This window comes from Stegostoma tigrinum, chromosome 26 (genome assembly GCF_030684315.1).
Source record: "Stegostoma tigrinum isolate sSteTig4 chromosome 26, sSteTig4.hap1, whole genome shotgun sequence".
In the NCBI taxonomy this organism is placed as follows: Eukaryota; Metazoa; Chordata; class Chondrichthyes; order Orectolobiformes; family Stegostomatidae; genus Stegostoma; species Stegostoma tigrinum.
Genome location: NC_081379.1, coordinates 26,607,028 through 26,619,443, shown reverse-complemented (window position 1 = coordinate 26,619,443; position 12,416 = coordinate 26,607,028). Strand labels below are relative to the sequence as shown.

The following is a 12,416-nucleotide window of genomic DNA, read 5'->3' as shown; positions in this document are numbered from 1 at the left end:
ACCCACCTTGGAGGCACAAAACCTGAAAATACAATTAAGTGCAATTGTCCTATTTATCAATCACTTTCCTTGAATCAGAATGAAATCTATAAAAGGGATCCTACCTCGGACTTTACTCTTTCTATCTCAGCTTTCAGCAGCTCCACTTCTTTCTTCAGGTTGTCAATCTGAAGATCTCTGCATGAAGAATGCACAAAGGACTATCTAAGTTTTAATTCAAACAGCATTGTTTAATAGATCTGGTAAGTCTCCAAGTCCAGCCACCTTACCTATCATCTTTCACAAAACCATTATTAGTTGGGGGACCAAAAGTAGCATCGAAGATGTCCACGTCCACCAAGTTCTAGAAGAAAATAAATTCACAATTAACGCAGTTTGATCCACAAAGATTTCTCAAGTTCTTAAAAGCTGCCTAGCTGATATAAAAGCTTAACAACAAAAAAAGGCAGTAACTGCTTGAGTAAGAGTCTCATACTAACTTGTGGCAAAAGCACAGCACCCAGGGCAGCAAAGTCAAGAGATTAGAGCTCGTGTGACAATCAGATCTATTTCTAACTGTTCGCTTCAGAAGCTCACCAGGACCTGGCACAAAATGAGGAGATGTTGGTGGCTAAGAGCAAACAGATGTCAACACTAGAGACCCAAGGAAACAGCATTACGGGAGTAGCAACGAGAACTGGGAGTTGTGAGAGGGTCCAAGATGTTCACAGCCAAGAAAGGCATTAACAGCTTATACTTGGATAGCACCTTTAAAGTATTGCAACATCACTTGAGGTGCTTCCCAGGAGCAATATAAAACAAACTACAAAACATATGAAAACATTAACTCAAATGCTGATCAAAAAGGTAGGTTAAAGGGAAGAAAGAGACATAGTGAGGGGCAGAGGCTTAGGGATGAACTGCAAAGCTTATGAGCTTGCCAACTGAAAGAATAGCCAGAATTAACTGAAATTGAAAGCAAGAAAAAGCATTTTAGAATTGAGGCACTGTCAGACCAAACCCATGTACAGCAGTGAGCACAGGGGAGGACAGGACTTAGCATGTCAGGATAGAGATGGCAGAGTTTTAGACAAGTGTTGGGTTAATAGAGGATGGAATAATCAAGTTCAGAGGAAGCAATAGGATGGGTGAGAATCTTTGCAGCAGGCTGACTGGAGTCAGTGATGAAGTGTGATGAGGTTATAGAAACCTGCAGAATGTCACATTTTTGGCACATTTGAACTCTCTCTCCCTTGGTCCAAGAGTCAACAGAATCTCTAGGCACTGTTAATAATTTGCTCACTTTGTGCTGCCTGTGATTAAAATTAGGTCGGGGCACGAATCAAGTCACCCAGACACCAACTTTTATATTTGAAAGGGATGACATCCTCCCATGCTGTCCATAAACATTACAGTTAAAATGGCATTTAATCTGAACAAAGCAAACACCATCTTTGGCAGAATGCTTGAGCCTGACATTTAAATTCTCCCATAGTCACAATAATAAAATCACGTTGCTCCCAACAATATAAAACTGTTAAAAGTTCATATGATGGATAGAAAGAGAATTGTCAAGTAGCACCTGGTTTCCTTCTTTAATTGGAATTTCCTCGTTCAAGAAAAACCTGTTCTACTCACAATCCCTGTAAATGTAGACATATACCAGACCAGGTTAGCTTTGCTCCATCCTAACTTTCTCCAATTTATAACCATTTTCTTGCAAGTACTTTCATGGTATTTTTATATTGGATTTGGATCTCATTTTTTAATCATTAGAAACAACTTCCGACCTAGAAGAGAACTGAAAGAATCCCATTTGCCTCTTACCTGAGATTCAGTCACTGGAGCTGTAGAGACCTCTATAAGACTTTCTGGTTCCTCAATATCATCTGCTGGGGCCTCATCCGGGATGATCACCACTGGTTTCACATGTTCTGCCAGGGCAGAAGCTCGCAAAAAATTTGGAGGGCTCTATAAAAGGGCAAAAGATGAGATGTACAGGACACTGACTTGTTCAAAATATACTTGGGAGTGCCAAGAAAAACTACTTAAAAGGTGAGTTTTTTCAATAAACAGGTAGAAACTTATCTACATTTGACTAGGCAGGGGAAAATGAAAATATTGCACAGGTATATGAGGGGATCTGTTCATACATTTATCCTGCAATCAAAAAGGATTTAGGTAGAATTCACTATCTTTAGAATGAAAGTGGATCAAAAATTATTGCATGTGCACTCCAATAAAATCAAAATCATGGTCTTTCTTCAGCCAACATAACAGAAGCAAGCAGTTTATAAGAGCCAACCTAAACATGTTAAGACCTCATTAGTCTGAGCAATCCTTCTATTTTGACAAGAAGGTTCCATACCTCAGGCAATTTTGGAATCTGGATTAGCCGCTTGAAATATAACATGTCACGAGATCGGCTAAAGAAACTCTTTAGGCTGTAACAGAATATTTTTAACAAACACAATAAAAAAAAGACAGACATTAGTACTATGTTAAGAAATTTAAAAAGTGTCATTTTACTCAATATATTATAACACATTACCAATAAAAAAATGAAACTTCCATCTAATTGCACATTCCGCTATTCTGTAACTTCTTGATGCCTTCTGCAGTTGTTTACAGATTTCACCCCTTACAGCCAAGTCTATATAATCTGTTCTTATCAAAATATGAAACTGGACCCCCCCAGCACCAGCCCCTAAGATACCAATCAAGTGGAAGTTGCATATCCTGGTAGTCATCACAAAGCATATCACAAAAGTAATGCAAAATATTCAGCACTTTGAGTTTGTCCTACATTGCACTAAAAGTAATGTTCTCTCAGTCTATAATACGTGTCAATATACCGCAGGTTCGAAAACCCTGCACACTTTTTCTTTCTCTGGGGTTAGGCATATTCATAAAAGTGTAGGATCCACAGCAATGCAAACTATGCAAGTCAGAGACTATTTAGATCTCTGACAGCTTTCCAACCAGCCACTAAAAAAATGTGCCCATTATTAGTATGTCTTAAACTGACATCTCCAGTTCAGCCTTTCCTGATTCATTAGGATAGTCATTGAGGCTGATTAGCAGTTCTTTGTTACCTGTGAAATTCATCATAGAACCGGTCCCTGTGTCCCTGCAAAGTATCAGCTGGCAGACCTGTTGAAAAGGTACATAACAATTAATTTTGCCCCATTAACAATTCTACATTAATTTTCTCACGTCATGTATTGAAAACTGCGTGAAGAGTTTTCAAAGTCATCACACTGAACCTAATACACAGGAAGGATACTGCAAAACCACAATTATTAAAATTAAGAATTAGGAGTAATTATAGTGACAAAGCATCTGGTACAGCTAGCGACTTGGTGCAACTTTAATAGCTGGTGTCAGGCACAGATAATTTGAGGTTGTTTAGCTGGACAGCGCCACCCATTTAAAAGTGTTCATTCAAACAGAAATAGCAAGAGTCCACATTTTGAAATGTTCTCCAATGATCAGGAGTGATGGCACCAAAGGAAAGCCACCACATTTTTAAGATTTTGTGGGATGTAGGAATCCTGTTGCAATTTCTGTACATTTTGAAGTAGGCACCTTCCTTTAAGGTAAGATCCTTCCAATCCATACCTTTACCAGAGATTCTCATACATGGATTACAGTGCCATGGTATTGAGGGCGTCAGGACTTCACTCATATCGGAGAAAAGCAGGCCAGCCTGATCCTGTCCACAATCAATATCCACAAGGGAGAACACACAAGAGATGATGGCAAGTCCAAAGATGTGTCAAAGAGGTGGATTGGCCATGCTAAACTTGCCCTGTAGTGTCTGGAGATACGCAAGCTGGGTGGATTAGCTGTTGTAAATACGGAGTTACAGGGATAACGTGGGTTGGTGGGGTGGGTCTAGGCGGGGTGCTCTGCAGAGGGTTGGTGCAGGTTGATGGGCTGAATGGCCTTTCAGCACTGTAGGGATTCTATGATTCTGAAGTACGATGAGAATTCTACAGGATTAACAGTTCAGTGGAAAACAACAGGAGATTATATTTTACATTTTGCATTCTGCAGTCCCCTTGGATTGTATGCTGTAACCTTTGTAGTCATGGTGACCTCGTGCAGTCAGCCTGATAGCAATCTGCCAAGTTTTTCAGTGATGCGCTGGGAAGTTCTTCGTAACATGGGCTGCAAGTGAGAAAGAGGTGGGGAAAGGGCCAGTTGTGGGATGAAACATGTAGAAAGTCAGGTTTCTGCAAAAAAAAGCTTGCATTGACATGAAAGAATATGTTTCTCATCACAGAGTGCATCATTGCACAATATTGTGGCATAATGAACCTGTAAAACTAGATTTTCCACACAACTCCCTGTTCATCTTTCAATTAAATGTCACACGTCTAAAGAAAGGGACCATGCAAACTTTCAGACATCTCCCCTGAAGTTGGAATGTTACACTCCTGACACTCCTTTTATTTGAGTCCAACCAGCATGAAGAGTAACCGATAGATCAATGTCAGCTGAGAGCAGGCAATCTCATTTGGAAATGGCTCTCATTCCTAAAACAGCTAAACTGTTCCATACACCACTGCGTTCAACAAATGGATCTGAACAAATATGTTTGTGGCTTTTCCTCATTGCAATTAGTGCACACACACACGCACACACACGCACACACATATATAAATTAAAAAATAAAATATATGACCTTGTAGGTAAAAGTGCATTTGAAAACAATGCTATCATATACACAAACAGAACCAAATTCTTCCCAAGGACATTAAGATGCTTAAGTCAAGGGGTCTGCAGATGAAAAGCCAGTTTCCCTGTCTACATTATTCTCCCACTGCCCCCCCCACCCACACCCACACCCACCCACACCCACACCCCCTCCCCCCCCCCCCCCCCCATTACACCATTGATGATTAGCCATCATTCCCCATTGTGTGCCTTTCCCAAAAGAAATTTTACCAGAATCCAATCCAGAATGGACACAACTTTTGGTTTAAATGCCTGCATTAATATTGCGCACCCTCCATTGCTTCAGTGTTGTTGCCCATGTTTTAGACTCAATGTGTATTGTAATTCAATACATTAAAAGCTTTGCTGTGCAACAGAAACAAACATGTTTCAGAATTGTGTCTGCTTGATTTCTAAAAGTCTGTTATCTCACTCCTGGTGTGTAAATTATTCAACACACTGTCAGCCCCGAGGCGGCTGTAGTTTCTGGGTCTACAGCTCGATATGCCAGCAGGAATAGGGAGTTAGCTACAACACTGAAAGCACATAATAAAAGTGAGACAGGTAAAGACCAGCCAATCCATTAAATTTGTCCCAGTAAAGCACGGTGTGACTTCTGCCCATCAGCACTGTCATTTCCCCCGTCACCAAACACGCACCCAACCTATTACAGAAGGTTAAAAAACAAGAGGATTAAAATCCTCACCCATTGAAAATTCTTCTCCAACTTCTGATCACTGTCGAACATGGTGAATGGTGACTGGGATGACCGCATCTTACAATCTACCTGCTTTCCAGATGTAGATATACTGGGCACTTTTTTGGAACGTAGCCAGTTCCTATCTGTACACTTACTTTCACTGCAGATAGCATTACCTAATACTTTCTTGCATGTACCCTAATTCATTCTACACATATGCTGTTTGGCTTGCTGTGTTCATCCAGCTCCACACTTTGTTATCTTGGATTCTCCAGCATCTGCAGTTCCCATTATCACTCATTCTACACATACACCCACTTTAACTCCCTTGCGGGTACTCCACAGCCTATCTGGGTCAAATAGCGTCCATGCCTCATGATATAGACTATGAAACCTCCCCATGACCAGTCGTATTACAAAATCCATTGAAACAGTTACCAGTATTAAGGGACTTAAGGGATCTTAAATTTATTGAAGTACTTAGAGTCGCTTTTTCTTTAATCCATTCTATTTCCATGCCAGCATTGGAACACACTTTATTAGCCTGTTATAAAAGCTGTCAAAATAATAACATGTTGGCTGTGAATTTAATGTGCAAATTGAGGGTGCGGAAGAGCTTTTCCTCAAAGTGTTGTACTGTATAATTTTATTAGGTCTATCTGCATTCACAACTCTAATTACTGAAAGCCAAAAGCACAACAATCACAGCTATTGAAGAGTCTGCATCAGCTTTTAAATGCAGCCACAGCATGCTGACACACCTCACATAGCCCTAAGGAAAAATACTGTTGAGTCTAAAGTTCGATGTGAGGAGGATAGATCAAATGTTTGATCCTACAGGTGGATTTTTAGGAGCTTCTTTTAGATTCATAGAGTCATACAGCATGGAAACAGACACTTCGGTCCAACAAGTCCACATCGACCATGTTCCCAAACTAAACTTATCCCACCTACCTACGTTTGGTCCATATCCTTCTAAACCTTTCCTATTCGTGAACTTATCCAAACGTCTCTTAAACATTATAACTGTACCAGCATTCATCACTTTCTCTGGCAGTTCATTCCACACACAAACCACTCTCTGTGTTAAAAAGTTGGCCCTGTGTCCTTTTTAAATCTTGCTCCTCTCACTTTAAAAATATACTCCATAGTTTTAAACTCCTCCACACTATGGAAAACACCTTTGTCATTAACCTAAGACAACATTTGCAAAACAAGACTAATTGTCTATCACTATGTCATTTGGAAATGATTTTTTAATCTGTATTTATCTATTTAATACCTTATCTTCTGCAGGCCACAGGCTTGAAGAAAGGGTGGTGGGATATAGGAGGTTAGAAACTGATCACAAGGTCAAACAAGATACAGAGGCTATGGTTCAGCCCAAGATCTCAATTTGCAAAAAGCCCTTGATAAGGAGCCTTGAAGTGGATTAAGAAGAGAGTTCAGAGAAAGTGAAAATCAAGGGACAAGTGATAGAATCAAGCGCCAGCTAATTTCAAGACAGAAAGCAGAGTGAGGGTAAACACACAATTTGGAGCAGTATTAGGGCATTCGACCCCTCAAGCCTGCTCCACCATTCAATATGATTATAATAAAATGCAGAAAACACAGAGGAACTTGGAATTCCTTCCTGCACCAAAACTACTCAAGGAATCAATCTGCAGAAGCAAAATATTCCAGGCGAATCAAAAACGGTATCAACAAAATTATTGAATGTAAAGAACATTTAATTGAGATCTCTATTTTACTCTGATGAAGATTACTTAGATCAAATCAATATTCCTCATAATTTATTTTACTTATAACTTCCACCAATGTCAAGCAATGCTGCAGAAATCCCAGATACTTACAAGAATGGAGTTTGAACATTAGCGTTACAGTGTAGTGGTAAAGGTGGCTGCAATCCTGGATCACCTGAATGAGAGGAGCCAGGCGGCACTGACCAGAGGGTGTCTGTGATACTGCATAGGACGTATCCAGGGATCTGAATACTGCAAACAAGATGGAAACAAAACAGTAATGTTAAAAAGACATCTTTGTAACTTCTCTTGAATGTTGTGTTGCTTTTCATTGTGCGGTGGCAGGGATAGGGCATTTTGTATTGCAGCCGGTATTGCCATTTTAAACAAAGCTTCTGTCTAAGGTGAGAAGAGGCAGAGAAGAAAGTTAATTGTGTGAACGCGTTCCGTAAATCCCAAGAGACATTTGCATATCACAGTCTCATGCAGTTTAAACTAATCCCACATCAAACGACTCACTTTCCTGTGACCTTTGCTAAATCAGGCTTAAAATATAGAGTTATTTGGACTTTTTGTGAAAAAAATACCCCAAATTGAGACAGAATTAATACAGCAGCACATACCAATAACACTAGTGCACAATGGACATTCCTGTCTGAAATTAAGTGAGACATTTTAACTCAGTAACAATTGCAATAGCCAACTAGTTTGCACCTTTGTCCACAGGCCAGAATGTTAAGACTACGTTAGCGAAAATTACAGCAGAACATTCACTATAACCCATACACTTTGATCTCTGATCTAGATCCTAGCTTTCTTAACTTTGTGTCCCCTGTCATTTTCTACCTAGAATTCTCTTAGCTTCATGGCAGCAAGCAGGGAAAAAATAGTTATGACAAGGCAGTTGATAGTTCTCAATGAATCAGAGCCTTTCTTTGTTCTCAGCAATAATTCAAACTGCTCACTGTAGTGATTGTAATGAAATTAGCCAGGTGGACCTCATGGAATATGAATGGGGCTGTTAATCTGGTCCAATCAGGGAGCCCTGGCTGACAGATAAAAACAGGAGTGTCAGCTGGGAGTTGACTCTGACAAGGCTGTACCAGAGTCAAGGATTTTCCATGTGTAAATAAAGGGTGACTTGGTGACAGGATACAGGCCTCTGTGGAGTTATTTCACTCATAATGAAATTCTGAGACAAAAAAGGGTCCTTTACTGAAAATGCTGAATGGATGCACCTTATGGCATGCTGCTCAATGATGCAGCACACAGGAGATGCCAGGGTTAATTTGCCGAATAACAACTCAAATGTTACGTAGCTCCTACTAAATAGTAAAACATCCCAACACACTTCAGGCACAAAATAAGTCACTGACAGCAAGCTGCATAAGGAGATTTCAAGGCAGATGATCAATATTTTTGATCAAACAGGAAGGTATTAAGGAGCTAGCATTAAAGATACAGAGAGGTTAATGGAGTGAGTTCCACAGATTAGGACATTGGCATCAACCAAGATATTGTTGGTGACTTCAGAAACTACAAGGAAAAGAACAGCTTGAGTTCCAGCTGCTGCTAAGTGGCTTGGCTATGGCTTACTCCACCATGACTGCCCAAAGTTTAGGCTCACATCCAAGAATGATCGCAAGGAACTCAGATGATACCAGTACCTGTACAGCTAGGGTGAAGGAAAAAAAAAAGAAATAAAAGCAGAGATCAACCACAAACCTTTCCCTCCCAGCACAAAGTCCACGCTGCATGGCCCTAGTGTCACCCTGGGAAACTGACTATCATAGCCAGGTCATGTTTTTGGATCCATTATGGCCTTATCTATGTTTGGACACATTTGGCTTCTTAAATTAATTTCACAGTCGGATAAAAAGCTCCTTGCCACCATGAAAGCATCTTCATTGACCCTGACCTAGTTACATCTTCAATTATAATTCAGGAAATTGAAAAGAGGACCTTCCTGCAAATGACTATATTTGCTATTCTACTGCTCTGGGACTCTAAGAACTTCTACCTTTTCACAGTTGTAAAAAGTGCCTTGTGCCCATTTGCTTGTTAATGTCACTATGTGCTAGTTTCTTTCAAGATCTACAATCATGAACCTGCAGTTCCCTCTGCCTGCACACCGCTTTAGAATGACATTATGATATCTATGTTGTCTTTCCCTGTACCCTTATCAAAATGTTTCACTTCATGTCAACATTTCTCTGTACTAAAGTCCATCCACATCATGTCTGCCCACTCCACCAACCTGTCTGCATCTACTGATGCAGGGACGTCATGTTACATCTGTACGAGACATTGGTTAGGCCATATTTGTAGTACTGTGTATTACTTAGGTCACCCTGCTGTTGGAAGGATGTTATTAAACTGGAAAGCATGCAAAAAAATAAATTGCAAGACGTTACCAGGACTGGAAGGTTTGAGTTATAAGGGCAGCCTGGGTAGACTAGGATTTTTTTCCCTGATGCTTAAGAAGCTGATGGGTGTTTTTACTGAGATTTGTAAAATTATGAGGGGCACAGACAGGGTAAATAGTCAAGGTCTTTTCCCCAGGGTAGCGAAGTCCAAAACTAGAGGGCACAGGTTTAAGGTGAGAGGAGAAAGATTAAAAGGGACCCGCTAGGCAACCTTTTCACACAGAGGGTGGTGCATGCATGGAATGCTCTGCCAGATGAAGTGGTGGAAGTGAATACAATTAGCACATTTAAAAGACATTTATGCAGGTACACAGATAGGAAAGGTTTAGCCATATCTGGGCCAAATGCAGGCAAATGGGACTAACTCAGTTTAGGAAACCTGGTCGGCATGGACAAGTTGGGCCAAAGGGACTGTTTCTGTGCTGTATGACCATGTGGCTGATATTGCTGTGTCTGCCCATTCCACCAGCCTGTCTAAGGAAAAATGTAAATTAAACTGCCTTGTATCTCAACTAAACATCCCTCCCATCTTTGAAAACAACATCGAATATCAGATATCATTGCAGCATTTGAATAAAAAGCAAATTCAAGTAAATTCACACAATGTTTATTTTTAATTGGTGTCTGGGCATGTACAAATCCAAATAAGTCAAAACAAACAAAACCACAACCCCAAATACATTTGCTAGGACTTCCTGAATTTGAATAGCTATCATGTACAATGTAAAGCAACGGTCAGTCATACACGTGACTTAACAAATCTCAGTGAAAACATCTCTCTGAATATGGCTTAGCTCCACCACAGAACTTTGGAAACTGCTGTCAAAATCTTTATTAAAAGACGTATTGAATTGCCATCTAAAACATTCGCTTTACTTTTGCACAAGGATTGTTTTACAAAATAAAGCCCATGGATTAGAATTGGTGGTAGCAGCTTGGAGGCTAAATTTGCTCAGAGGCAGGAAGCAAAAAGCATTATCAAACAGTTGTTTTCTTTCCAGGAGCAGGGTTTCCCACAGTATCTTACCAAGGGTGCCTCATTGCCTACCTACTTTTCCCCTTTGCCATCTGTCACAAGCAATTTTGACGCAATCTTACCATTCCCGGAGCTGCTCGCCACTCAGAGAATATCACGGAATGGAACAGCATCCTTTATTGTCTCCGCCATCTTTAAAAGCCCATTGTGCATGCAATCAAGGCAGGTCAATCCAGACCTGCCCTACATAGTTCCTGGCATTTGCCCTAGACATGGCAATCAAGGGAAACTTTGTATCTCGCTTTGCAGACAGGGACCTGGAGGACCAGCAGCACAGGATGGTGGCAGCTCCTAGACCAGCAGTCACGACACCAGACCATGCCAGCCTGGTCCAAGGCTGCCAACCCAGTTAGTGCAGCCCTAGCCTTTTGGAGTAATGGCCAGCACTGTGAGAAGAAAGTTAAAGTTCTCCTCCTTTCTGCCAGCATAAGTGCCATAACTTCTAACTCTCACGAAGGCCGATGCCCCACTGCTCTCAAGATTATCTGCAACATCTTCCCTCACTCACTCTCACAGTCCAATTGCCGACCCCACCAGCACTGCACACCATCTGTGCCTCCTGCTCACATGCTCAGGGCGCCTCTCCACCAGCACCAGGTTGTGTCGTACATTTGCACCTGCCTTACTACCTGCCTTTCTCTCTCTCACCCCAGGAGAAAAATGGCCTAAAACAATTCAGCAAGCCTTGGGATGGTTGTTTGCCTGTCTGACACTTTGCCCTTTACATAGGCAGGAGGCTAAATCTGGCCACTCTAAGCAGCTGAGCAAAGCTCCATGGCTTGACTGAGGACTGTTCACAACCAAGACAACTGTCCTGGTTTCGTGTCTGAACTAAATGGCTCGGCAGAAGTAATATGGGCCTGACATCTCTGGCCAAGAGGGAAAAGTGCAAAAGAGCATGGCAAGGGAAAGTAGAGATGCTGTAAGCATCCTGTAAGGTTCAAAGTGAGTGAGCTCTAACACTGCAAGTGAGGAACCTGGAAATGCTACCTGAGCCAGATAATGAGCTGGGTTCATGTTCCTGAGCACAGGGTGTCCTTGCTACAGCATCACAATGAGAGTTACTGGTGCAGCCTGAGGAGCAGCGTTGAAGTGCAGAAGCATTCTATAAATGGATTGGAGATCACAGAATTCTAAGAGTCCAAATAGAGGCCATTTGGCCCATCAAGTCCGCACCGACCTTCGGAGGAGCATCCCACCCAGACCCGCATTTACCATGGTTAATCCACCTAAGCTGCACATCCCTGGACACTATGGGGAAATTTAGCATGGTCAACCAATGCAACTTTGGACTTTGGGGAGAATCCAGAGCACCTGGGAAAAAACCATGGAGACACAGGGGATTGTGCAAATTCCACACAGGCAGTTACCCAAGGCTGGAATCAAACCTGGGTCTCTGGCACAGTGAGGCAACAGTGTTGCCCCATGTGTCATAAGTGTCCTTGGAGGCTAGCACATGTCTCTTGTCAAAAATGGTGTGCATGCAGCTGTTGCTCTGCCCCAGAGATGCCATGCCCAGCATGGGGGTCCTTTGGAGCACGTGGCCATCGAGAGAGCTCTGACTTCCATGTCGAGCTCTCTCGATGTTGAGCTTGTTTGGTACGTTTGGCAAGATAGAAAACTGAATATTGATGAGCTGTTGATAACACATGTAATCAGCAATAATGCTGTTAAAATTGCCAACCTGCGACTACCCAGTGAGAAACTCACCAATTATTATGCCACTCATTAATAGCATATAGACAATCAGGAGAGATGCTCCTGATGTTTGAGATCAGCCTTGCCAGGTTTCATATCCAATTCTGCTACAA

At 41.5% G+C, this 12,416-nt stretch overlaps 1 protein-coding gene across 1 annotated transcript in view; it reads right to left on the bottom strand.

Annotated features, from left to right (window-relative positions):
* The window catches only part of LOC125464211 (huntingtin-interacting protein 1-related protein-like), a 138,466-nt gene that overhangs the window by 39,960 nt on the left and 86,090 nt on the right, over positions 1 to 12,416 (bottom strand). The window contains exons 8-13 of the mRNA XM_048556408.2: positions 7,255 to 7,395; positions 3,075 to 3,132; positions 2,348 to 2,423; positions 1,807 to 1,950; positions 270 to 343; positions 105 to 177 (exon numbers count right to left, since the gene is read on the bottom strand). Of these exons, the coding sequence (XP_048412365.1) occupies positions 105 to 177; positions 270 to 343; positions 1,807 to 1,950; positions 2,348 to 2,423; positions 3,075 to 3,132; positions 7,255 to 7,395 (566 nt within the window). The remainder of the gene's footprint in view (positions 1 to 104; positions 178 to 269; positions 344 to 1,806; positions 1,951 to 2,347; positions 2,424 to 3,074; positions 3,133 to 7,254; positions 7,396 to 12,416) is intronic.